The sequence below is a fragment of the Alligator mississippiensis genome, chromosome 2 (genome assembly GCF_030867095.1).
Source record: "Alligator mississippiensis isolate rAllMis1 chromosome 2, rAllMis1, whole genome shotgun sequence".
In the NCBI taxonomy this organism is placed as follows: domain Eukaryota; kingdom Metazoa; phylum Chordata; order Crocodylia; family Alligatoridae; genus Alligator; species Alligator mississippiensis.
This window is the reverse complement of record NC_081825.1, coordinates 236,055,763-236,083,751: the sequence shown is the minus strand read 5'-3', so window position 1 is coordinate 236,083,751 and position 27,989 is coordinate 236,055,763. Positions and strand designations below refer to the sequence as shown.

The window sequence follows — 27,989 nt, the reverse complement described above, 5'->3', positions numbered from 1 at the left end:
AAAAAAAACCCAACACAAACCCCATACAAGCATTTATGCAATCAGGACAACACATCATGTCACAGTAGCCCTTTACATAAGGACAGGGACAGAACTTGCCCTGGTCCCAATTCAGAAAAAGGAACAAGAAAAAGAGATGTAAAGTGTCATTGCAGTATCAACCCTCACCATTTCCCTTCGTCTTTCCTCTTCCCTCTCAGCTTCTTTTTCATATTCTCTACTTTTCTTCCGTTCTCTGATCTCCCAATTTTTAAGGCGCTGAAACAAAACAAACCGCACTCAATCCCAGAAACAACAAATTCAACTAAATTCTACATAATACCTAAAAATAACCAAAATATATCCAAATTTGCCACCTATAATTTAAGCCTTTAAAACAAAGAAGCCCCAAATTCCCTTTCAGAGTGAATTACTTTGCGTAGTAAGTATTTAAATCCTGCCATCCAGTGGCAAAGGGTTAGACAGTCTTGGGAGAGAAAAGGCAAGGGTGGAAGGAGAGTCAGCTATTGTCCAGTAAGACATTCATTGAGAAATCAGAAGTCCCTGCTGCCCATCTTATGCAACTTTCCAAGTAGTCTGAAAGGTCAAAGTAGCATCTATCTGCCCCAAGTTACCTCTTGATAAGCAGCTTCTTTCTCACGAAGTTTCCTCTCCAACTTCCGGCGTTCATAGGCATCTTCTTCATCTTCTTCTCGGTCCCTTTTCTTGTCCTTTTCTCGTTCTCGTTCCCTCTCTCTCTCCCTCTCTCTTTCACGCTCTCGTTCTCGCTCCCTCTCTCTCTCTCGTTCTCTTTCCCGTTCCCGCTCACGTTCCCGTTCTCTGTCTCTACTTTTTTCTCTGTATAAGGACAAAAACCTTAAGCATATGAAGTTTCCCCCCTGTACACCAACAAGCACTGAATGTAATTGAACATCTAATGACTATTCCTCTTGTATTATGCAAAATCATTATTATAGCAACAGATGCATTAAAATGTTGATTAATATTACTTTAGAAAAACATTCACCTATTTTTAAAAGAAGAGCTCTATGATCAATTTGAACAATAGGAGTTACAAGGTACACTAAGATATAAGCATACACAGCAGTTGCTAGCCTGCAAACATGTCACTACCAGTGCTCCATATACATGCCTAACAGCTAAGACAACGGTCTGTAAAATATTTTTACTTAAAAATTCTTAAAAGTTTGTGCTGTTTACAGGCATCTCAGAGAAGTTAACATGAGAAAAGCTGGGTGAGAATTTAAATTGCAATAGCTTTCCTACCAGCATGAATAGGATAAAGGAGCACCTACCTCACAAGAGGAGACTAAAAAAGCTGTGAGGGGTTGTTACTGGCATCAGAGGTCAGAAGAGTATACAATGGGGAAGGAGAAGCACTATGTAAACTCAAAGACAATAGTGGTGAAAGAACAATGGATATGAATAAATTTAGGCTGGAAATTACATTTCTAACCAAAGGAACAAGGATGTGCAACAGCTTTCCAATAAGAGTAGTAGGGCTAAAACTAACTTGAGGAAACCTGATAAGTTTGTGAAAGGGATTTTATAATGTGCTTACTTGCAATAGCAGGGACTGACCTAAATGACCCAGAAGGTTCTTGCCAATTTTATGATTTACTGATCTGGGCTATTCCTGTGTGTAGACAAGCCCTAAATCCCTTGCTCTCCAGACTACCCAGAGCAGAGGTATAAGATTAATCCAGGTGGGGAAGGGAAGAGATGTTGCTGAAAAAAGCAGGTCTTGCTGTAACATTCCCCTGCAGCCTTTTAAACGGAGAATGTTGCCCTGCTGCATGGTATATTAGAGAGAGAGAGAAAAAACACCTCATGTTGTATGGCATATGCCTAATGTTATCTTTAATTTGTACATAGAGGTTATAGTAGAATTGGTTATGAATAAATAATTCTCATATTTTTCCTCTGTTCCCCAAGGTCACTTTTAGTTTTACCACCTGGGTTTACTAGGATTCTCTTCTGCTTTTGAGAAGGATGAGGAGAAAGACAACAGTAAGCCAGAGTGATCTGGAGAGGTCATTTTCCACAATCAAAGTGACAGACTAGGAGAATGCTTTAGATAAGAATATGTGCTGACTTATTAGGATATAGCTGCAAATTTGTTTTCTGTGTGCTGGCCTGAAAAGTTGGGCTTAAAAAAACAAAACAAACAAACCAAAACCAAAGCTTCATACTTGAGAAACTCAGACTTCAGTTTACATCACCTATTGAGAGATGCCCATTTTTGCTTTTACAGTATTTTAGCAACTCAGTAGCCCCAGGAACATATGAACTCACATACTCCATAACACCTCCGTATGTCAATGTCCACAAAACTGTGGTCTCAAAACCTTCTGATTTAAGTCCCTAAAGTAAAGTTGGGGCACTGACAATAAGTGCCAGTATTCATATACTTCACCCCCCACCCCAAGGTCAGTTTTGTGTTTAGCCACTAGCCTCTTCGTAGTTTTCTGTTCATAATGCCAATTAGCACCACTGTGACCAAGAAAGGCAGTTTCATATTTTGTAAGGGAAGGAAAGTAGTATGTCTCTTTGATTTATGTAAAATATTTTTTTCTAGAATGGATTTGCCATCTTGCACTCCTCTTTTAAAGCATTACATTAGGACTCCTTATTTTTTCACTAGAAAAAACACTTAATACAGCAAACTACGATATGCACGTTTAGAAGTAGCCTCAGAAAGGACCATTTCTATTTCTGTTTTTATGAACTTCTATTACAGCAGCTTAAACTCACTTACCTTGATCTACTCCGATCCTTGTTGCGATCTGAGCTCCGTTCACGGTCTCTGTCACGTTCTCGATCTCGGTCACGGTCACGATCTCTATCTTTAGTCCGGTCGCGATCCCTATCCCGCTCTCGTTCACGCTCCCGTTCCTTCTCCTTTTCTCGTTCGCGCTCCCGTTCCCTCTCTCTTTCGCGTTCCCTCCTTTCTCGTTCACGCTCCCGTTCCCTCTCTCTTTCTCTCCGTTCCTTTTCAATTTCCTGTCTCTCTTTCTCTTTTTTGCCTTTTTCCTCCTCCAGTTTCTAAAAACCAACAAGAGACCTTTTATAGTTAATTCCATAGTTATAGAAATGTGACATTCCCGGCGCAACACACAAGGCTGGTAATGGACATGCCAAAACCGCCAGCGATTTAAACTATTAAATAGTTTGTTTTGAACTCATAAGTATGAAATCAAAATGCAGCAATCACAAGACTAGATTTCGTGCAAAAAGCATAGATCTACACAGACCAGCAATCTCCAACCTTGGAAGGGTAGGGCTGGCCTTGTATTGTGTAAAACAACTGAGCTGCACTATACGTAGTATATTGCCAATTATAGTTCACAAAAGAGCCACAGACTCCACAGGTGTGATAAGTCACTTGGGCACAAGCAAAATGAACTTATAGCCGACAAAGTCATTCTGCTCAGCCAAACACGTAATTCAGTTGAATAGTAGCTGGGGCAGTGGGTGGTTTCCCCATGGTTTGGCCATACCAAATCTATGCTATCTGAATTTCTTTACCCAAAGTTTTCATCGACTTACACTGTGGTGTGGGGGGGTTAAACTGAGCAGATGTACCCCTCCCCCATTTTTGCCCTCCCTAAAAGTTCTCTACAATGTTCACTGGTAAGAACTGGACTCTGCAGAATGGAATCCTTAGATTTCCACCACTGCAAGATGGAAAGATTTAAAAAAGGTTGGAAATCACTCATTTGAAACATAGAAACTAAAGGGTTATCTGCTACAGTTTTACTAAAATTGAATATAAATGGCAATTTTTTCATTTAAAAACAAAAACAATACCTATGACCAGAAGTCCTATTAGACAATAGAAAATACATCAATAGAATGATAGACAAATCCATCCTTGGAAGCAATTGTTGTGTGTTAACTTACAGATGTTGTGCTAGGACATGGACCGCCAACACTGGATTAACCTTGCCTATAAGCTATGTTTCTGGGAGGAAGAGCAAGTACACGGTTCACAAATATACCAAACAACAAAGACAGACCAAGTTTGTCAGCCTGACGGATGCCAGAACACCACATGATTTTAACATATGCTGAGCAGAAAAAACAGGTCTATCCCCTTTCACGTTTACCACCACTGAAATGAAATTAAAAACTGGAACAATAAAATGTGCATTTTCTCTCTTTCTTTCTTTAAACAAAGCATTTAAGACAACTTTAAAAAGCAATCTTACCTGGTGAACATTCTTCTGTCATGGACCCATGGACCAGAGAACCAACAAAGGGTTACAGAAATAAGGCTAACTCAAGTGATCAATATATCCAACCATCAAACCACCCTGCACTGATAGTAAAATACAGGCAAGCTGGTGGTGGGTACATTGAAGTCACAAAAGGAAGAGGGGGACTCAAAGATGGTACAAAATTGATATGAAAAACAAAACTTAAATTCTAATGAATACAGGGCTGAAAACCTAGTTTTCTAAATGCAATTATTCTAGCAGAATCTTAAATGCAACTTAAGCTTGAATTAGGTCAGATGTTAGACTATGCTACATCGACTTAAAAAAAATAAAAAACTTACCTCTCAATTTCATAAACTTTTAAAGAAAAGTGTATACACCAAAATAATTGATACTTACAGATTATTTTAGATGGTCCAATAGAAATTTCTTTGGTTTTGGCTGAGTGCCTGGGATTTTCTCTCAAACACTTTGTTCACACCAAAAATTTTGTCTCAATTAAAAACAAAAAAAAGTTTTGGTCTTTTAAGATCCATTCTATAAATTTGGTTCTTTAAAAATCCAACAAGAGAATGGGCTGGCCTATCTTTTTTAATAATAAAATACTTAACTAACCACTGCTCCTAATATAAACAAGAGGGACTGAAAGGGTAATGGGATAGGAATGGTATCAGATATACTGAAGTGATGAACAGAAAAGGACAGGTAGAAGAATCATAAAAATCTTACCTTGTGCTCTCTTCAGACTCGTCCGTGCTGTAAATGGACGCCCCCTGCAAGGCTGGTACCCTGACAGTCTGTGATTATTGTTTTATAAACTCATACCAAAAACATGCAAAGGTTCACTGTGCTCACTAGCCAACTGCTACAGATTCAACAGCCCCTTTAACCATTCCACCCAATAGACACAATGGCCATTTTAATTATAATCAGTTAAGTTGATTTTGAAACTTAAGAAATCCAAAATATCCCCCCAATGAAATAAATCAAAGGCAGTAAAATGCCTGACAGCTTCTGAAACAACGAAGCATTTCTTTTTCTTTTTTTAAAACCACTTTTTTTTTTTGTATTCTATGCCAGTGACTTGATGGGGCTTGGAATTCAACACAACTCCATTATTTTTCACCATTGACCAGTTCCATGTTCAACTGCTGATCTTTACTAGAAGATTTCTTCTGGAGTTCTTTTCCTTGGGTTTTCATTCCCAAATTGAATAGAGAGAAAAATGCAATATTGGCATTTCCAGTAATGTATAATCACTTTTGCTTTATGCTGATAAAGCTATATGCAAACACAGTACCACCCGACAAAGGTACAAGGGAACACTTCACCTTGTTAGATCATCAACCTTTTCATCGATGTCCATCTGGGATATTTAGGAAAAACAGCGTGCTCAAAAACTGAACACTTGCTAACATTTTGTTGGGCCAGGGACCAATCCAGACTTGATAGGAAGCTTAATACAATCTTATAAGCTAAACATTAAAATAAATACATTACATGCATAGTTTGCATTTCGCTGTCCATAAAGTATCACCTTCCAAAACCAGAAACATTCATAGATGCACTGAACATTAACAAGAACTTCTGTAGGTGGGAACTCTGAGGTGGGATTTGCTGGGCACAAATGTTTCCAAGCCAGTTACCCCTTTGCATATTTTTCTGAGGGGGCATCCATAAATATAATAAAAAACAGAAGCTCATACTTACATCCTATTCCATGTTACTTTCCAAGCTGTGAGTTTCATCTTGCATTAGTCACCATATGATCTCTATCATAATGGTGGGGGTCAATGAATAGATTAGCTTTATGGGAATTTACAGTTCTTCCATGCATCTAAATTTTGGTAAGTCTGGTAACCACTGACCTAGTTTTAAAATTTTCCCCCACTCTTAACTAAGAACTATTAAAATAAAAAAGTCTTAAATTTAAATTAAATTTCAGCTTTCCTTAAAACGTTTCCTTGGATTATACTAAACAACTGCCTACAGAAACACACTCAAGTGTATGTCTTACACTGCAGCCCCGTTTAGACTTTAGTTATAAATATCTGACTTATTGTATGTGTAGACACTTGAGTTGTCTTTATTCATGTTAAAGTGAGAAGATTGCAAAGCAATCAGTAACAATTAAATGTCTTAGAACAAAATGCCAAGGGCCACTTTAACGTGGTATTTGTCTTTTGCTGACTTAAAGTGCTACATGTATATTAAACCTATTATAAACAGCATTTCAAGTGATATTGTAATGTATTGGTAAATTTTATAAAAGTGTTCTTTTTGGATTCAGTAAAAGCCTAATTTTGTATCAAGTGCAAAAACAAGAATACTACCTTGTGTGTGTCTCTGAATTTACTGATCTCTCTTGATATCAGGTCTCTTTTGTCTTCCTCCATTTCTATAGCATTTATATCCTCCTAAAAGACAAGGGGGACAGGAGGAAAAGCATTAAGAGCCATTTGTACAGATACAAAAGAACAAGAGAAAAGTTCAAGGTTAGAAGTTTTGTACCAGTCTTGTAAGAGATAAATAAAGCCCTTCTGCAGTACCAAACCTGACAGTCTGATGTTAATGAGTGAAAAAAAAATCAGATGGACAAGAGTCACAAATCTGGCAACTAGCAGTAAACATAGTCATTGTCAAAGCCTACAATGTAAACGAACCTTGGTGATGAGTGGATAAGGTATCAGTGGGGCCACTGGAAATCTGCGGAAAATCTGCGGAAAAATCCACGGAGATTTTTTTTTTTAAAAATAGATTGCACACTACTCTGAAAAACAATGTTTTGTATGTTTGTACTATAAGCAATATCGTGTTGCTGTGATCTTATTTCTTTGACTCAACAAAATTACAGAAGAACCTCGCTAATTCTCCCTTCACTGATCTATTTTTCAAAGATATAATAGATGCTGTAGTGAGGTCTCATTGGTAAGACTTCACTGAATTACAAAGCACACTACAGGACATTTATTAGTACACTATGATAGTGTCATAAGACTAAACTACACTTGTCAAAATAAGCGACCAGAATATATGTGGTGCATAAGTCTCGCTTTTGTTTACTCGCTAATTCGCAAAATTTGGTAATCTGCACCATAGGTCTCCTAGTACTTAGTGCGAATTAGCGAGGTTCCCCCATGTTTGAAACTGAAAAAAAACCCCAAAACAGATTTCACTCATTCTCCATTCCGCCCACAAACCCTCATCTCCCCCACATCAGTCATGCCTTCACCCAAAGAAACTGATAGACTCAGCTGCTAACATCAGCAGAATTTTTACCCACCCCCAAGCCCTTCAGGGGACAGAAGCCCCATAACTCGCAGATTTCTTTTTTTTTTTTATATGGTGTCTGCTCCCACCTTCCTCCTCCCCCCACCCAACAATAGTTCTCTCCCACTCCATAAAAGTCAAGGGAGAAATGTGCTAGAATCATCTCAATCCCCCCTGCACACCAGAGATAGTACCACCCCGATTCTTATTTCCTTCTGTACCCATCAGGGAAAGGAAGTTAGGCGTGCAAGTTCAAACCAACAGTTGCTGTATTTGGTATAGCATACTCATCTACTCTGCTAGCTCAGACTGGTCTGCCTCTAGATCATGCAGAGCTAGCAGAATCCCCAGAAGCATACTTAGTGCTCAGTTCTTGCAAGACTGTGGTGAGCTGGCAAGAACTCTTACAATATTATAACTACCTGTTGTTATCCATGGCCATAAGAAGCCATAGCACAGTACAAATTTCATAGTATTTGCATAAAATACAGCCCATAGTATAAGACAATTACTTCATTCTTAAATTCGTATCCAAGGAATCTTGCCCCAAAGAAAGGTAAATTGAATTCTCAACTCAGGACTCTTACTCCTTGGATCACCTGAGGCCAACAATGCAGTCGGGATAACAAACTTACTCCCGAGGGAGAGGTTTTGCTTCCTGCACTGTTCTTATACCTCATTAGCAGCTGAGGCTGCAGGACTGCACGGAAATAGGATTATGCAGGAGATTTAAGAAACGGGTAAAAATCCAAGTTAAACTAGTCTCCAATTTCTTGAAGAGTCTGTAGGAATTGGGCAGGTATCAGAGCCCATTCTTGCATGATTACAGACTCCATTGCAAACACCAAATTTTTGTTTGCTCACTGTCAATTGTTGATGTTCCCTCTTCTCCAGTTTACTTTAATCCATTAACAAGGTCATCCATAGAAACAGGTTTATGCCAGAACATTTCTGCCAAATGTTTGGGGGGGTTTTTCCACCCCCAAATCATAAATTGTTGGAAAGCCATTTGGTCAAACACAGCCAAACTAGAACATTTTTATAACAGCAATTTTATAATAAAAAGTAAGATCATAAACACACCATTCCTTCCTGAAATATCCCCAAACCCTTCCAAAATATGCATGTATACCACCACTGAATGCATCCACTCTTCAGGTGGAAAGTAGGAGCAACCAGCTGGCTCGTAACTTGTTATAAAATAGTGGGGAGAAGAGGAATTTTGGCAAAGGACATCAGAGTGAGCCACTGCTTTGACAAAAGTGTGCTGGGATTTCTAAATGTCAACACAGAATAGGTAGGAACTTGATTTTTAAGATCTCATCCGGAAAACCTATACACACATATTGAATTCAGTGCAGTTTATCTACCTCAGAGAAAAGGAAAGGCCGAGTCAAACCTGTCAAGATTCAAACCTGTGGTTCCAAGAAGTCTAGGTGCTTAGACCTAGAAGCCATCAAGAGGGGACAGCACCTAAGACTGACTAGATTTCAATTAAATACTTGAAACTGCTGCTGTCATCAATGCTTGTTGATTTGTTTTCTCATCAGAAGGTTAGGGTTAAGGTATTTGCACAGGGTTTGGCCATTATATAAAAGGTGAGTTGAAGAAAAATCTGTTTTGTCCAAAATCAAAACACATACGTCCTCCTTCTTTTCCTTTTTCTTCTTCCTGGGGTGAGAGTCAGATTCCTGGGAAGGGGCATTGAGCTCGCTGGAATATTCTCGTATTAACACTTCAATGGCCCCCTTAATTATCTGATCTCTTCTCTTTGTTTCCTCATCCAGTGCTTCCTCATCCTCATTTGTGGATTCTGGTCTGGAGTTCTGGGGAAAATGACAGATTTAGAGAAATCAGCAAATTGCCAAGTGAAATCTCACTCAAGAACAAGAAATTTATCCTAAATGGTAATTTTCAATAATCCTCGTTAGCAACCCTTACTAGATTTTCCAGAATCTAGGAGCAGTCTGCAATTATACCCCATTGCTCAGATCTCCTTACACAGGCAGTGCCCGGGGGGGGGGGGGAGGGGGGGGGCGGTGTGTGGCAGGAGGATGAGGATGATACTCCAGGGTTTTACAAGCAGAATGGTTGTAGGCTATAACAGTAGGATTGTGTGGTAAGATAAGAGGACAGATAGATCAGGGTCAGGAAGGAAGAAAAGACAGGAAACCAATGGAATATCAACAATTACAGTGCTAATGCTGATCAAATAATATTTCTCCTTTCCACTCATAAAAACTCTAAATAACTTCATTTGTCTACTTTTAAACACTATTTCTGGAAGCCCTCCAGAGTACAAGGCAATAATTGATGTTCACCCTTTCTATTTAACTTTAAAGGAATGCTCTATAGAGGCAGAACTACATTAAGCAACACTTCCAAAGATAAAATCCCAAGCATCTAAATTTTTCTATATTACTATTGATCAGGTAATCTCACTCCCTCTATTCCCAGCCCCACCACAGAGGGGAAAGAGACACAAAAGGGAAAACATAGAAAAACAATATTTTTGCAGTAAATGCTATACAAAGGGATACTACAAAGCTTCGAATACAAAATAAAACCAGCCATTTATTAACCCCCTCCATCATTTTATAAGAAAAGAGAATGGAATCTCACCTGAGAATCCGGCTGATGTTCCGTCAAGCGATAGGTGATGGGTGGAGTGAGGGGGAGGGAAGGGTCAGATGGAACAGCAGCTAAGAATGAGGGGTAAGGGAAAGTTCAGTTGGAGCTGAAGAGGCTGCCAGGACAAGGAGGAGTAGGCTGAAAAGAGCTAGAAGGCTGTGATAGGGAGTGGAGTTGAAGATGTCCAGGGAGAAGAGGTGACCGGGGACACGAGCTAATTAGATTAAAGTTGTTGCTTGGTTTCTCTCACGCTGAAAATTTCTCATGCTCAGATTCACTATACACATTTGATTTCTTTACTCAGAAAAAGAAAATCAAAGGGTTGCAAATTCTGACAGCAACCTTTTGATATGAGTAGCACCAAAATGCCACTAAAGGCATGAGAAGATTAACTAAAGGACCTTCAGACACATTGATACATCTTTAGTCCATTTGCTATTGCTCCTGTTAGTACTTTTTCCTGAGAAAACTTGTAAATTGCTGAAGAATACGGATGCAGGAGTTACAAGATCTCTGGGTACCGCCCATAATATACTGAGGGCTAAACTTTATACGAGTGGAAAGATACCAGCTACAAAACTACATTGAGTCAATGGTATTTTCAACTACACAAGATGGGGGTAAAAGTCTTCTCACACTATCAAAATCAACCATCTCTGTGGTGCTACATAAAGAACCCCCAAGAGTTTACAGAAATTAAACTTGGATTAATCATGTTCTATGGCTTCATTGCAGTTTTAAGTCTATTAGCAATCCTAGCAGGAAAGCCTAGGAAATTACAGCTGTTCCTAAAAGGGGATAAAAGAAAGCCTAGAATAGAACAGGTAGTCAAATCAAACTTTTCTCTCAACCTAGCTTTACAACTAGGCGGATAGCTCCATGTAGGTTTCACATAATTAATACTATGTTTTCCACAGCAATTATTATTTACCCCATCTACAGGACGGAGTCAAAAATGTTGTAAAGTGATCAGTATACCTCTATTTTTTGTTAAAGGATACAAAAAAAAAATTCCTACTATATTCTAGTAACTTTGCAAGCAACTTTGAAGTGTCAATCATAAGACTTTAGCAATTATTGTGTGTTCATTAACTAGAGTGAAAAGAATTGGCTCTCTTTTGGCCATCTAAAACTAGTAACAACTGCCTAAGGAACTGAATGTCTTTTGGTACACGTCTTTGCAAAGACATTTAAAGAAAACATCCAAACTTCATATAAAATATATTCATTTATATGAATGGTGGATGAGCAGCCATACTCATTCTAAATGGAAAACAGAGGGAAAAATATGCTGCTCAGTTTGGAGGTAACTTCAGTTTCTCATGAATTATGACAGGGATGAATCTAACCCAAAATTTCCTGCATATGAAATAGTTCAGAGTGATCTAGTTACTCTGATCTAGAAAATTAAAACAACAGAACTAGAAAGTTCAGGATAAATGCATGGACAGTGATGAAAGTTTAATCTATGCTAAGTGTTTTCTGAAGCAAGGAGAGAGAGAGAGAGCGCGCACTACCCAACACGGTAAATGCATCTGGGCAGCAAATAAGTGAAGGCAAAAAAATGCATACAAGATTTAATTTTCTGCCTTGCATCAGGGTTTGGAGGGTGTGGGGGAGGGAAATCAAGAGTAAAAGTTGATTCAACCAACTCAGTTGCTCAATGAAGTTAGTTGTTTCTATAACTTAACAAAAATGTCTAAACAAAATTAAGCCTCAGAACCATATGTAAACAGTACAGTATGTAGTACTCATCTTTAAAATGGATATAAACCCAGAGATTCAGACTTGGGCTATACACAGCTACACAAGTATAAAATTTAAAGGACTTAAATTGGGATAAATTTTGTGTATGGAAACTAGCAACTGTAGTTAAATCAATTCAAATCAATTAATCCTGTACCCTGTAAATAAATCCATGCACGCTAAACCAATAAGAGGTCTTAAAGAGTTATAATTGTGTCCACGCAGATGGTTGCGCTGATTAAACATGCTCAAGTTCTCAAAAGTATTTAATGAATTAAGTCTCACTGATTTTCAAATAGGACTTTGGAGCCAAGCCCTAGCCAAAGTCATGAAGTAAGCAAGAGTAGAAACAAGAACAGAAATTAAGGGCCCTGGCTTCTTACACTATTTAACAACTCAAAAGAATGTCTCTCCCAGCAACATAATTTAAGCTACACACATAGATACATACCCCATTGGAGGCTTTTTTCTTAGCTTTCCATTCATCTAGCTGAGCCTTTGTCTTTGCATCAACTTTAACTAGCAGCTTCTTCTCTCCAATCTGAAGGTCATGGAGCAGTCTCAGTGCTCGTAGAGTAGATTCTGGTTCTTTGTACTCACAGAATCCGAAGGCTGGAGGTAGATAGTTGAAATGAAAAGCAAAATTGCAATAAATTCAGTTAAATTTATCCTACAATTTTATTATTTAATGCCCTCCCCAATCCCTCCCCCCCACAACTTTTATATAGGGAACACTAGAATAAAAGATATGCAGAAACATATTTTTAAATGTCTCAAAAGATATATACCATCAAAGGGAAAACATTTATTTTGCATAGTTGCATAAATCACCCATTTCATGTGGTTAGGAAATTTCCTTCTTTAATAAGATAAAAAGCCTAGCAGAGAAGATGGGGAAGTAGTAAGGCTGTTTTTTTGTTTTGAGGGGGTTTTTTTGTTTGTTTGTTTTTTTACTTTATTATAGTTTTTTAGGCTGTTCTGCATGTGCAAACTAAGGAAATATCACCAAGATAAAGTTGTGTCCTTGATCCAGTTCTGTTCAATATTTTCATTAAAAAACTTATGATAAAAAAGACTATACTCATAAAATGTGATGTCACTACTAGCCTGAAAACAGCTGCAAGCATTATGGAAAAAGTGCTCAGAATTCAGAATGATCTTGTTTCACTGATAGAACAAGTAACAAGTACTAGAATTAGAAAGGAAAAATCAAAATGCATAAATGCAAAGTGGGGAAGAGCTTTCTAGAGAGCAGTACAGTAGAAAAGTATCTGGAAGTGAGAGGGGATCACATGAATCACCAACAAGGTACTGCAAAAATGCATCCAGGAATTAGATCTGCCTTTAACACAAGCATCATATGAAACACTTAGGAGGTGTATAGTCCACTCTACTCAGCACTAGTTAGGCCTTAACTGGACTATTGTGTCCAGCTTTGGTACCCAAGAAAGTGGTAGAAAAACTAGACAGTATCCATAGGGAAGCAATAGAAGTAAGACTGTTAGAAAGTGTGCCCTAAAAAAAAAAAATTAAAAAAAAAAAATAATTAACAAATGGGGCTTGTTTAGTATAGAAGGAACAACTATTCTGATCCCATAAAATAGGGCTGTCTATCTGGCAGCCTGTTGACAGAATGTAGCCCCCTCCAAGGGGTTACAATGTGGCCCTGGGCTCCTGGTTGGCACACTGCTTTCCTCTGGGCTCTCTTGCCACTGCTGGAGTCCCCAGGCTTCCTCTCCCTCTTCCAGCTTCTGCTGACTGCTGTTATAGGAAGCCTATAACCAGGGGGGCTCAGGGGACATGGGAAGTGTGGTGCATCAGACCCATGTAGTCTAGCATAGGGGAGGGTCATGCATGGTAGTGGTCCATGCAGTATGCACCCAGGGTGCATGCAATCTATGCAGCTTGTGGCCTCCAGCCACTCATAAGTTGGACAGTCCTGCTGTAAAGGGAACAATGCTCAATAATTCGCCATTTCCACCAAAGGAAAGACAAAATAAAACCCACAAAAGCTTCGGCTTAATTTTCAGGAGAAGGAAAAAGGTTATATTGGATATTAAAAAAAAAATGTAACTATTATGGCAGCAAAACACTGGAACAGGCCTAGGGAGGTGTGGCAGTGGCATCTCTCTTTTTGGAGGTTTTTATGAATAGGTCAGTTAAATATCTGTCAGAGAGAGTCTAGGTCAGTTGTGGTCAACCTTTTGGAAGGTGTACCCTAAGGTAAGCCCCACTCTCCTTGAGGGTGCAATGCAGGGGAGGTTGGACTAGATATTCTTGAGGTCCTTTCCAGATTTACATTTCTATGATTAAACTATGAAGCTTCATATTTGAGCCTTCTTCCTTTTTAGCCTTCATTTTTAGTCTCTGCTTTGATTTCTATGATTGAAAAAAAACTCAGATTGTACCTGTATTAAGGAAAGCTTTTAACTAGTCAAAGTTATGCAAAGCTCAGGTTTAAATGCAGAGTATCAGAGATACATTAATTTGTAAGTCATATTTTAAAAGGTTGAATAGTAACTAAAAAGTCTGACCAGACCACATGTGCAAAAAAAGTAAGAACATTTACCTTGAAGTTTTCCAGATGCCCCTTGTACTCTCTTCCAGCTCAAAACCAAGCCACATTTCTTTAAAAGACAAAAGGAAGGAATGTCACCACTAAATAAATGTCAATGCTTGCTCAAGCAATACAGAAGCAAAACATGCCATTTTTGTGACAAAGCCATTTCTGTGTATAAAAAAAAGGTTACATTTCAGGGAAAAAGAAGTCTGTGTTCACAATTTATGTTACTAGCTGAAAAGGCAAAAAAAGCTTATTCTCTTCAAGTTGTTTACTGACTTTGAAAACAAGTTTAATTAAAATGTTGTTAATGTCCTACATCAGTGCCTAACTTCAGTTTGTAATTAGCCCTGATAAGTACTCAAGGGTAAGGGATAGAATATTTACATTCAATGCCAGCCCATCTACATTACACTCACTCACTGCACTCACCGCTAAAAGCTGTCTTATGAGCATGTCTGATGCCTTTTCAGAAATGTTGCCTACAAAGACAGTGGTAGTGGGACCGCTGTTTTCATCGTTTTCTTTAGCCTTTAAACCAGGGTGGTCTTTTCTAGCTCCCAAGTGCTTGCCAACCATGGATACCGTGGTAGGAACCAAGACCTACAGAGGAAAAAAAAAATGGTTCTATATTATAACTCATTAAAACAGTGGTATCCAACCTTTTCGCCCTGCAGGCCAGATGGGCACTGCCAGGTCTGTTCATGGGCTGGATCCAGCATGCAAGGCCAGTGCAGGAAGAGTTGAATCTGGCAGTGGGGGGCTGCACAACTCAACCCTGATCTGGCTGTCAAAGGGAGCATGGCCCTAAACGGGGGTGGGGATGGAGGAGTCAAGGAGCAGCTTGGCCCTGATCTGAACATGTGGGGAAGGGTGGGGCTGGGCAGCCCAGCCCTGACCATGACACTGGGGGGAGGGGGGCGCGCACAGGGAACAGGATGAAGAGAAAGGGAGCAGCCTAGCCTGATCCAGACTGGGGGGGGGGGGGGGGGGCGGCAGCTGATTCCACTGTGCAGCAGTGGTTTGGGCGGGACTGGACCTGGCCACACAGATCATCCACAGCTCCCCTGCTGCCAAATTTCCCAACTTGTGGGGATCCCCAACATAGCTCCACAGGTCTGATTTGGCCTGTGGGCTGGGGTTTGAGCACCCCTGCATTAGAGAAAGCTTTGGATCTTTAAAATAAAGAACAGTTGGAAATATAGGGGTATTTCACTATCAGCTTAATCTGGCAAGTTATGACAGCCTTAAGAAGCTGGGCAGCACAGCTTTGAGATTTTACATAGAATGTAAGAGATTGGCTTATGGAAGAATGACATTCTTATTTTCAAATCAGTTACAGAAATTCAAGCAAAATATTAATTCCAACTAAAATGAAATACTCAGAACACCAGATACAGTCCCCTACAGGTCTCACACAGAAACCGACATTTCATTTTATCACTGCATATCCTAAACAAGACAACTGGCAATGGAGGGAAGAAATTATATTTGAGTTATATTTATAGGTAGAGACACTCACGTGTCCTCCTGCTCGTTTGTCAGTGTTTTTAAAAAAAAATATTAAAATTTCTTAACATTCTTCTTATAATTTCCTTAAAAAATTATCAGTTCTTTAGACTGTCAGCTGCAGACTCACTTGTCTTGCAGGATATCAAATAATGTACTTATTCCAATATCTGGCTGCTATTACAATTTGGAATTTAGCACTAATTTATTTCCCTAGACAGTCTGACATTTCTTTAGTCCTCACTTGTGCAAAACTTTAGAAACAGTAGTTCCATTAAATAGGGACACAGCCAGGAAATGCCTTTAATACTCACAGTAAACCTAAGTTTTGAATAAGTTTCATGCTAATAAGAATCTACATGTAGACTTAATGAATTTACTAAGATTAATTTTTTCTCACAAGTTATCTTCTATTCACATCAATCCCCCTTCCACACAGGAAAGTCAGAGGACTATACAGCACTTGTTGGAAGTCTGTCAATACACACCCTTCCAGTCAACTTAGTAATCATGCTGGATAATGCGCTACTGAAATGTGATGCCATCACAGCATCCTATTCTTGGAAATGAGAGAAATGGGAGAAGTCAGCCCATTGCACACAGAATAACTGCTAGAAGAACCTTACATCAACTATCTATTACGCCACTGACAGGCTTTCAATTAAAGGTACAATGGGATCCATGAACCCAACTGCAACTCCTGCCACGCCACACATGCAAGGGAGGAGGCGTGATTGAAATTGGGGGCCCAATTGTACCCTACTGCATATGCAGGGGGAGCCTGGGATGGCTGGGAGCACTGATCAGCTGACTGGTACTCCCTGTGGCAGAATGCCATCTCCGTCTCTCCCCAAACTTTGCCATCAGGCAGATGCCTAATCTGACAATTTGGTTACCATGGTCACTGCAGAAGGCAGACACCCTTGGCCCCATCAGTTTCAGGTAACCCTGAGTTGTAACCTGAGCTAGATACATTGCAGAGGGAGGGGGAAACCTGCTTCCTCTGCCTACATGACTAGCCTCACGCACCTGGGTGGGGGCTTAAATTCCCTATTGTTCTAAGCAATGTCACCATCAGGGATCCTGGTTTTCTCTGATTAAAAATGGGAAATTCTCTGATTAAAAACCCAAAATGCTTGATAAAAATTCAAGGCCCCCCCAGCCCCCTCCCTCCCCAGCGCTGCTGGTGCCCTGCACTCCACCCCACAACCTCCTTAGCCCTCCTGATGCCCTTCACTCCCCCACAACAGCCCCCAGACCCACACACACAGGCAGACATGCAGACACAGCTGCACACACAGACACTGACACCCACCCCAGCAGGTGTGTGTGGGGGGAAGGGGAGGGGCAGGGCAGGGAAGGTGCTTGGGGGGGCGTAGATCAAAGGGGGGGGGGAAGAGCGTGCCCCTGTGCCTGCTCCCAGGAGCAGGGCCAGGGGTGAGGGCAGGAGTGCCACTCTGTGGCCCGCACATGCATTGGCTGGCCTGGAGGCCGCCACCACAACTCTGCCACTGCACTTTGCACTACCATCCCACGGTCACCTGAATGGCTTTGCGGGCAAGTGGCGCAGGGTGCAGAAGCAGCCGCCATGTGCGAGCCACATACATGCCGCCTGGCTGGGGAGAGGGACAAAAGGGGGCTCGCATGCAGTGGCCACCACTGCACCACTGCTTGTGCCCCGCAACCAGCTGCATGGCTCTGTGGCCATGCGGGGTGATGGCAGCTGCATGCCAGCAAGGTGGGAGGCTGTGCCATCCTGCAAGAGCTCTTTGCAAAAGCAGAGAATCTGCAGATTTCTGTGTTAAAAGGGGAAAATCCACGTTTTCTCTGATAAAAAACAGGCAATCTGTGGTTTTCCGTTTTTCTGTGGGAAATGGAAAACCTGGATCCCTGGTCATTGCGACTGGGAGGGAGCTAGAGACCCTGCCAGTCTACCCGGCAACCAGTGATGCATTTCAGATTGGTTGGCTGGCAGCCAATAGCTGCTGGCCTTCACTGAAGTAAGTAAATGAGGTCATAAGGTTTATATAAGTTAAGGAATGCCCAGGAGGCGGGGCAGCAGCCATGATGAGAACTCTCAAAGAACCATGTGAAACTGGCTCTCTCTCTTGAAACTCATGGAGGAAACCTCCAGAGGAAATCTCCACCTGCTTCTCGATGATACTTGTGAGTAAGCTACTTGAAATCTAACTAGATATATAGCTTGCAGTAACTCAGATGTGTGATCAAAGGCTACCATGCCAGTTTGCTCTAAGGTATTTCTCTGATATTGCTCTACCCTGTACCCTATTCCAAACCAATTCCTTGTACCAATAAAGTTCTCCTCTGTACCTAGCATGGGAGATTTATTGGGAGAGGGTGTAGATTATGCCTTGGGGTCCCCTTGGCTCAGCTGACTAAGGAAGACCATTATTCATGCTTCAGACTGAGGGAAGCACCCCAAGTTCTTGTAGTGGGTCCAGCACCCTCAAGGACTACTAGGCATGCGTTTCCCAGGGGGCACAGGCCCAAGACCTGGGTGGTAGCAGCATTACCCCCAGGCTTGCAGGTGTGCTCCAGGAAGGTGGTCGGCCAGATGTGAGGCTCCCCCAAGGGAGGCACTCAGAGCCTGGAAGGTGGTCAGGCACAGTGAGGTGGGTGGCTCAACACAGGAGTACCTCCACTGGCCCACCACACTCCCCACCACAGCAACCTAGTGGTGCTCTCACAGCTAGGAGCACTAATCAGCTGATCAGTGCTGGCCACACATTCCATTTAAGGTGCGATGGGAACCAATCAAAATAATTACACTTTTTTAGCCCACCACTAACTACAAGAATGTGTGGCCAGGATACTACTAAAGACCAGAGTAACTGGTAGACTTGGGGCCTTAAAAAGGGAGAGAGTGATAGCAAGAATGAGCTGCAGCAGTTTGTAGGAAGTAACAATTTCAGCTCCACAGTAAGCAATTCTAGATGCATTCGTTTCAAACTCTGTCCAAACCAAAATTTAACATGTCATTCTTGCATTCAAAACTAAGCTTTTCTTTTCATGGTATGAAATTAGTTGAATAAACAGAACATAAATATGAAAACAGACAGAAAAATTTCAAACAATGGAAGTCCACCTTAATGTTACTGTACCACCCCCTCAGTACAATACTTACAGTTGGAGCAGGAGCCATAATGCCCATTGGTACTGGAATCATAGGGGTCCCTGAGGGAGACAAAGAACACACATCAGTATATGAAGTGGAAATAAAAGACCGTAACACCCAAACCAACTGCATGCCTTAAAAAGTAATTAAGGGTGGCAAGACTGTGCAGATATGGCTTCCTAACAAACTCAAAGCTAAAATCCATGCAGCACAGGAGAAATGCTGCTTAGTGAATGGGCAGCTATTCAGTATTTCTCTCTCATTCAGCATGTAGCCCGACAATGCCAATATCATCCAAACCCTGCATTGGAATAGAAAATTCTTAAAATTTCCACAAGGGCATTTTTCTTGGCATTTATCTCATTATATCAGGATTTTTTTTTGCTTAAAAAACACCCAAACAAACCAAAAACCAACATAAATCTCTTTTCACACCAAGTCCAAACTCTGAGGTGATCCTACCTCTTCAAGTTCTCTGCCTTATTTACACTTCTCAATTTCTGCACTAAATTCAGGGGTTGTTTTTTTTTTTTTTTACAAACAACCCATTCCCTACACAGCCTTGATTTATTCCAAAACAGTCCACGCTGTACATGAAATAAAGCAGAGGTCTCACTGGAGTGGGGAGAGTACATTATGTTAAGAACCATATGATAATCCACACACACAAAAGGGGGCCTAACAGAGTTCTCCAGACAGCTTTACTTCAGGCATTGTGTGCACTTCACTTTGTAACTACAGTAGCATAGTATCATAGTGCTTAGGGTTGGAAGGGACCTAAACAGATCATCAGGTTGGACCCCCTGCCCCAGGCAGGAATGGATGCCGGGGTCATATCACCCCAGAAAATATCTATCCAGCCTCCTCTTGAAGACCCCCAAGGTAGGAGAGAACCTTAATGCTCTTTTAAGATAGGTATTTTTATGTAACTTAAAGGATTTTGAAAACAAATTGAAAACATAAGACAGATAGAAATGCTCATTTCCCACCACCTCCCCAGCAAAAAACAGAACAAACAAAAAAAAACAAACACAGGGAACTTAAATCTATTGCACAGTCCACTATCACCTCAACTAACAATTAACTGGTAGCAGTAAAAAAAGATTCTTATCTTCCACCAGAAGGGGGTGGTTATATTTTGCCAATGGATTCAGCAACTATTTATTAGAAAGGAATTATCAGACTTAGTTTCAAGTTCCCTGCAGAGATGCTCTCTTGTGGTTTCAGAACTTTTTGACAATTCCTTTCAACCTGTGGCAAAGTGGGGCTCTCCGCTAGCCGCAGCTAGCTCCCCACTTGCCTTTGGGCATGTCGCCCGCCTGTCTCGCCCACCATGCCTTGTTGGAATGATGAAAAGTTGTTAAATGAGGTGGAAGGCTGCCCATTAGTGTACCCCCAATGTTTGGGGGGGGGGGGTGTCTGCGGCTCCATACCTCCCCTACAGCATACCCCAAGCCTCACAGATGGCATCCAGATATTATCAGTCACACCAGCCCCACACTAGGCTCCAGAATCCTCCTGGCAGGACCTTCCTTTGATTTCTCCACTCAGGCAGCCTATGCCACCTTCATTCGGGCTGCCAAGCTCCTTGCAGCTGGGTTTCCTCTCAGGCGTGGTCCCCACTCAGGACCTTCGGCCACACACAAGCCCTGGCCTCACCTCCAAGGATCCCAGGGCAACAGCTCTGGGTGCCCCTTGCGGTGGGCACCTGGCCCTTTTGACCTTCTTGGTCCTGGCCCCAGCATGGGCCAGTCGAGGGAAAATTCTACCTCTAGCCTCACTAGCCCCACACTCTCTCTGGGTCCCCCTTCCTGGGTAGGGGGAGATGGGGTGACTCACACAACTGGTGCTCCAGGGTCTCACAAGGGACTCTCATTCCCCCCCTGCAGCAGCAGGTCACGGTGCTACCCTGAGATCTTACACAACACCCCCTCTACTCAGGGTCTTGGGACTTCCCTCCTTGGGTGGGCTCAGGTGGCCATAGCCATGCCTGGCCCCCTCTACCTCCGATGGCCTGACCCACCCGAAGGTGGGAGCTGGCGTTAAGGCATCCCAACCCGCCTCTCACCGGAGTAGTCACTGGCCTGGCATTTCCTGGGGGCTCCCGCACCACAGAGCCCCACCAGGCCACCCACTCCCAGCCAGGTGCAGTTTAAAGTCATGCCCAGGACCAGGAGCCTCCTGACCATCCCCTACAGCTCCTGTCCTTACCTCTAGTTGATACCAGCAGCCTCATAGCCAGGTGATGTTGTTGCCTCCGTTTCCAGCAGCAAAATGCCCTGTTTATATGGGCAGCCCTGGATCCAAAATGGCTGCCCTAATCGGGCACCTGCTGGCTTCAGGCCCTTGAAGTGGCAGGCACAAGCAGTGCCCTGCCACACAATCTGTCTTTCATTCCCAATCCATCCACCTTTTTCCCTGCTCTCTCTCTTCCTGTTTCCTTCTTCCCCTTCTCAGTTTTCTTTAACCCATTTCTACCCTTGTTCTCATCTCAGGTTTCTCTTCTCATTTCACCCACCACATATTACTCTGGTTCTTTCCCTGCATATCCTGCCCACTTTGCTCTTCCCCATCTTCTACTCATCCTGACCCTTGTACCCCCATTTGCTCTCTTCCTCCTCCTGTACCCCCTCCATTTCTCACTAGAGGTGCACTGATAAAGGTTTTTTTGGCCAATACCGATGACCAATTATTAACCAGCCATACTGACTGATACCAATCCGATTGCTGATATGCAGCCTGGCGAGCAGAGTCCAGCTGGTTAAGATTTCTTGTTTTGTTTTGGTTTTTTGTTTGTTTTTTTTGTTTTGTTTTGTTTTTTGGGGGGGGGGAGGATTAAGGCCCCCATGGTGAGCGAGGGAGTGGAGCTGGGGCAGGAGCAGGCACTGCCCAGCCAGGATGAAACAGGGCAGAGTGCAGGACAGAGCTGCAAGCAGCTCATCTGGGGAGTGCGAGGGGTGGCATGCGCACACAGCATTTATCAGTGACATTATCAGCCACATCCGCCAAAAAAAGCCGAATGCCGATAATATCAATTTTCCGTTTATCGGTGATGACATGATATGGACCAATGTATCAGTGCACCTCTAGTTCTTACCCCTCCCCAAATCTTCACTCAGTTCTGGTGCCTCATTCACCAGGAGCTAAAAGAAATAAATGCATGAAGTCTTTTTCAGGGTCTACATAGATTCGTAGATGCTAGGGTTGGAAGGGACCTCAACAGATCATTGAGTCCAACCCCTTGCCTAAGCAGGAAAGAGTGCTGGGCTCAGGTGACCCCAGCCAGATCTATCCAGCCTTCCCTTAAAGACCCCCAAGGTAGTGGAGAGCACCACCTCCGTTGGAAGCCCATTCCAAATTCTGGACACCCCTTCTGTGAAGAAACTTTTCCTGATATCTAGCCTAAATCTGCTCTCTGTCTCTGTGCTTGGGCAGATACAGGTGCTCTGCTCTATGGAAGTGCAGCATGTATAGTCAGGTCAGCACGTGGGAGCTATTTGGGGAAAGAACATGGCCTAGTGCAATCTGAAAGTTCAGTTAGTTTAATTTCTCCAATGAGAAGGGCGTATGAAGTGTGGGCAGATTATAAAGCCTTTTACCCTACAGGTCCCCACCGCACCAACAGCCAAATAAGGAGATCATTTTGTAGCCCTTGCGCTTTGCAAAAATTTCCAGAAGTAATTCCATTGTAGTATATCAAAATACATCATCTCATCCTCACTCATCCCAACATCCTCTTGCCACTAAACATACAAAAAGAAGATGTGTCAGCAACCTGAGGAAGTGAAGCCTCTGTCTTTATACCAGGGCTGGCCTGAACATTAGGAATGGAAAGATGGAATGAAGGGTCAAGTCAAGAAGAAACTGGAATGTGTGACCAGTGGTAGAGAAGTTAGCCCCAGGGATGGAAAAAGGAGAACAAGGAAAAGTAGAAGAAAAGAAGAGGTAGGGATTTAAAAATAAAGAAAAGCTTGAGAAGTGACAGCTTATAAGAGAAGAGACAACAGAAAAGAGACAAGTGGAATGAGAGAAAAATTTGAAGTGTGTTATAACAGACCAGTGGAGTAAAGGAGTACCCCAGTGGCAATTCAGGAGAAATTGCCATAAAGCCCAGCTAAAGTAACTTGTCATAAAGAAATATCACTCGACTAAAAAGGAGACAGCAGTAGGTGCAGAGAGGGGGTCTGGTATGTTTTATCACCAGAATATACCACCAGGAAGGAACATTTATTCCCATATTACTTTCCCAATGCACTTTATTCTATATGAAATGAAGCCTGGACTCCAAAAACGTACAATTATGTACTGCCACTACTGAGTTAGCCGAAGCTTTAACTTGCACTATAAAGTAGGGTCTCTTGTCCTAAAGCAGTAGTCTCCAACCTTTTTAGGTCGGAAATCACTTTTGGCATTTAAAAGGAACTGAAGATCTACCTCCCGCCCCCCCTCCCCAACCCAAGAGGTAAGTCTGGGAGAGGGGAGGGGAGAGGGCTGGGGAAAGCAGGGCAGATTGAGGCCCCAGCCCTAGACCCACTCCCTCCATCACCACTGGGGCCTTGATCTGCCCCCCGCCCCCTCCCACAACAGCAGTGAGGGGGAGAAGTCCTGCACAGCTGGGGCAGGGCAGGGAACAGAGGCAGGAGTGGCTTGTCCCGGGGGCGGGTGCATACCCCTGGATCTGCCCGCAGGGCAGGACAGGCTGTTGCCGGGGCAGCACTGGGCTGTGCTCAGGCCAGGCGGCTGTGGCAGCAGCGCTGGGAGCGGGGCCATGGGGGGAGGCCGTAGCCCTCCAACCTTGGCTCCCAGTGCCACTGCCGAGTGCAGCATGGGCCAGGCCCAGCAAGAACAGCCCGGTGCAGCCTTCCAGTGCAGCTTGCCCTCCCCTGTGCCCGCCAGTCCCCAGGGCCCCATGTCATCAGGGGAGGGGAAGGCTGTGTTAGGCTGTTCCCACTGGGCCTGGCCTGCGCTGTGCTTGGCTGTGGTCTTAGAAGTGGGAGTTGGGGGGGAGGGAGGAGGCTACCCCCCCCCTTCAATCTGTGCACAGCAGACTGGGCTTTGTGCCCTGAGCCCCACTGCATGTGACCCTGGGCCTCCGCCCCTTCCCTCCCCCACCAACTGACCTGCTGGGCTGGGGTGCGCACATGCTCAGTCCCCGCACCCCAGGATCAACTTCAAGAGCCTCCAGGATCCACCAGTCGATCCCAATTGAACAGATGGTGATCACTGTCCTAAAGTGTCTAGCTTTGGAGGAAATATTTAAATTGGGTTCACCAAGAGGATTAAGATAGGATGCTTTGCAATTCAATTAGATGGTAAATTCTTCAAGGCAAAGAATAGTGGGAAGCTCAACCTCAATGTACATCAATTAATTGTATTTCATAATCTCAAGGTTGAATAAAAAAGTTTTAGAAGAGTAGCACAGCAAAAATGTATTTGGCTTTACCTGCTGACATGACTTACCAGGAGGTACAGGGGGAGGAAAGCCAGGAAACTGTGGAGGTGGAATCCCAGGCGGAAGTGTTGGGATTCCCATAGGAGGGCGATTCAAGTGAGGTGGAAAAGACATCCTTGCAGCAGCTACCTGCCAAAAACCAGAAACATTCTTTTAATGTAGCAGTCTTCACACATGAATCAAAGTAAGAGGAAAAAGACAACCACCACGCTAAGTTTTTTTTCTTTAAGGGACTTCTGTTTAGCAAATCAAATGACACTTTTAAGCTTCTTCTACACCACAGCAATAAAGTCACAACAGTAGCAAAAATCTTCTCTCCTAAAATTACAAACACTGAATCTGAAACACTTTCATTCTAAACTGAACTGACAAAACAGATGAAACTGACTCCTACCAGCAGTTCATAAAAAATCTAAGTTAGCCAGTCAGGGTATGCTGATAATGAGTCAGCAGAAAATATAGTAATTTCTAAACAAAAAAAAGTTATTTTTCCAATATTAAAAAAGCAAAAGTAATTTCATAATAAATTTTGCAATAAGCCAACTAGCAATGAGATGCGTGTGAATCAAATTAATCATGAAGAACAGAACTGGGATTTCTACTGCTTTGTGTCAAAGGCAATTTCTTGTAGCAATAAAGACAGAAAAATCTCTAACTTCCAGAACAGAGGGAATTAATAGACTGAAGAATCCTCGGCATAACTATTTTAAGCTTGCTAGTTCAGTGGCTGGTGACTGATGAGATGAAGAGGCAATATAGTATGTATTAGGGCTGTGCGAAGCTTCAGTGCCTAATTAAATCTGGCAGAGATTCAGCCCGATTCGTTGGCAAAATCTCTAAACCAGAATCAAATCAGGAGACCTTTTAATGTCTCCAAATTGAATTGAAACCCTCTGAATCGATTCAGAGAGATTTGGTAATTCAGATATAGACAGAGCTTTAAATGTTTTTTCTACGTACCTCTAGGTAACAGGCAGCTCGTGAATGCCGAGATGGTGGAGCACACAGAGTGTCCCACATGACTGCGAGGGCTGGTCCCCAGAGCGCTTGGCAGCAGACCACTGCTGAAGTGCAGAAGCACTTCTGGTCCACTTCTGGGTCCACATGGGAGCGCACAGGGAGGCAGAGGGGGCCCCCATCCCTCCCCGGCTCAGCAACTGGGTCGGGGGGGCGGGGGGGGCACACAGGGTCCCCCCGTGGCTGGTTGCTGAGCCGGGGGGGGAATGCAGTGGGGCCCCCCAGTGCACTCCCCGGCAGACCTGGAAGTGAACTGCAAGTATTTTTGGTCCACTTCCAGGTTTACCACCAAGCACTGGTTGGCGGGGGGGGAGTCCTCCTGTGGGACACTCCATCTGCCCTAGCATTGCAGTGTTCACAAGGCGTGCCTGGTACCTCAAGGTATGTAGAGGTTACGGTGGCAGCGGCTGTTCATTCATTCGTCTGTCCCCCCCCCCCACCACACCCAGCCCCAACAACAGCCGGCAGGGAAGTAGGGCAGTGGGGAGAAGCCCTGCTGCGAGGTGGAAGCGGGAGGGGGGAAGAAGCCCCTGTGCTGAAGGAGGCGGCGGGAGTCTTTATGCGGCTGGCCCCGAAGGGTGAGTGGGGGGCAAAGGGAGGCCATGTAAACACTCCCTGAAATCCATCATCCCTGACGGACAATTAGCCAGTGGTAATATATAGAGAGAAGGGCTGGGGGGAAGCTTTTTAAGTTCAGTTCATAGCATTTAAGGAGGCCAATTAACTGTGTTTAAGTTGGAGAACTAACAAAAGGTCAAATTGACAGCAGAGATGTAGGGTGGAAAAATTTCCAGTGCTTTATTTTTTCATGGGAAATTTTCCATTTCTAAAAATTCATTGTTTCATAAAATTCATTAGTAACAATGAATGGATGTCAATACAATATTAGACAAGCTTGGCAGTTTCAAAATTGTAATTAATGTTACAGAAAGAGAAGCAAGGGAAGGAAAATGCACTTTTATTGCCAGGAGAAACTAGATGGGGCTTGGCTACAAAGTGTTTATATAGTTTGCTGCCCATGAAGAACTGGTTGCAGTGTACTTCAATAGATGACACATCCCAGATTATTCCCCTGAACATTCGGAAGCAGATTCTCAATAATGTCTTCCGGGCTCGAGTTCAAGGAGCATTCAATTTGCTACTAGCAGTTTCAGTGGCTATCAAGAAACTTGAAGGAGATGCACCAAGCCTTTCAAATATTCCAGAGATATTCAGACAACTGAGTGAAAAATCTAACTGAGCTTTTGCCTCCTTCACCTCTATCCAAAAAAGTAGTAGTAAAACAAATATTTACTAAGAGATCTGAGTTTTGTTCTCATCTTCATCTGGAAGCAAACCTTTTGGATCCTCAACACAGACAACAACATTTATCAGATGATTAATTATCTACTGATCTCGATATAATTATGGAAGTAGCTAAGAATGTCCCCAACATCCACGAAATAGCAGTGATGATAGACATTGCCAAGTACTGCAGAAGAGAAAAACTTTGGAGCAAAGACATCATTTGGTGGGCAACAGAGGATGGGCCTCCTCTCACATGATGGAAAAGATACTGTAACACTCAACTGCTGTCCAGGATTGCTCTAAGGATCCCAAGCATTCCACCAACAGCAGCTTCTTGTGAATGGAACTGGAAGGTTTTCAGTTCAATCAAGACAAAAACGAGGAATAGACTAACAAATGAACGCACAGCTAAGCTTGTTTCTGTTTCTCAAAATCTCTTGCTTCTGGAGAAGCAGTCAGAAGCACAATTATTGAAGAGGATGCAGTGTGATGATAAGTTGCCCTTGCTCATTGGTAAAACTATCCTTTAAAGAGGATAGTTGCCCTTGCTCATTGGTAGAACTATCCTGAATCAGATTTGCCTCAATCTGATTCTGAAATGGAACTAATAAGTAGCGAAAGTGATTCTACAGATAATGACAATGAAACTGGAGATGCCGCCATGACCTCAGTGAAAGAGTGTTAAACTCTGTTGAAGTAGATGAGTTGACAACCACGGCATATCATGCACGGTTCTTTGGGTGTGCTAAAATTAATGGGTCAACAGTTTTCAGTGCCTTCGTTTTTTTCGTAAATTTAAACAAGCAATGTAAGGGAAGTACATGTTATTGTGTATTGTCTTCATTTTTATTGGAATACTTGTAGAAATGTAATCTCTTTCCACATAAAGCTTTGAATTTGTTTGAATATAATATTTAAACCACATTAAGTATGCTTTATTTAATTTTTTTTTCCTAATCAAATACTTCAGTTCAAATACTTGTGGCTATTGGGACATAAAATTAACATGGGGGTACTTTTTTTAGTTATGTTTACTAAATATAAGGTCAAATAAATATGTTAAATCAGATCACACTCTAGTTAGGGCATTGGAAAATTTTCCCATTCAAAATTTCCTGGAAAACCCACATCCCTGGTTGACAGCATTGCTTAAATGGCCCT

General features: G+C 42.6%; 1 protein-coding gene across 2 annotated transcripts in view; it reads right to left on the bottom strand.

Moving 5' to 3' along the window:
- The window catches only part of RBM25 (RNA binding motif protein 25), a 43,577-nt gene that overhangs the window by 10,703 nt on the left and 4,885 nt on the right, over positions 1–27,989 (bottom strand). The window contains exons 2-12 of one of the 2 annotated variants that reach the window (XM_006272560.4): positions 24,533–24,653; positions 19,082–19,131; positions 14,860–15,030; positions 14,437–14,494; positions 12,319–12,479; positions 9,134–9,316; positions 6,884–6,937; positions 6,554–6,637; positions 2,759–3,045; positions 615–837; positions 169–258 (exon numbers count right to left, since the gene is read on the bottom strand). In XM_006272560.4, coding sequence (XP_006272622.1) covers positions 169–258; positions 615–837; positions 2,759–3,045; positions 6,554–6,637; positions 6,884–6,937; positions 9,134–9,316; positions 12,319–12,479; positions 14,437–14,494; positions 14,860–15,030; positions 19,082–19,131; positions 24,533–24,638 — 1,467 coding nt within the window. In that variant the 5' untranslated portion in view covers positions 24,639–24,653. The remainder of the gene's footprint in view (positions 1–168; positions 259–614; positions 838–2,758; positions 3,046–6,553; positions 6,638–6,883; positions 6,938–9,133; positions 9,317–12,318; positions 12,480–14,436; positions 14,495–14,859; positions 15,031–19,081; positions 19,132–24,532; positions 24,654–27,989) is intronic. The other variant, XM_014595539.3, reaches the window with a different exon arrangement.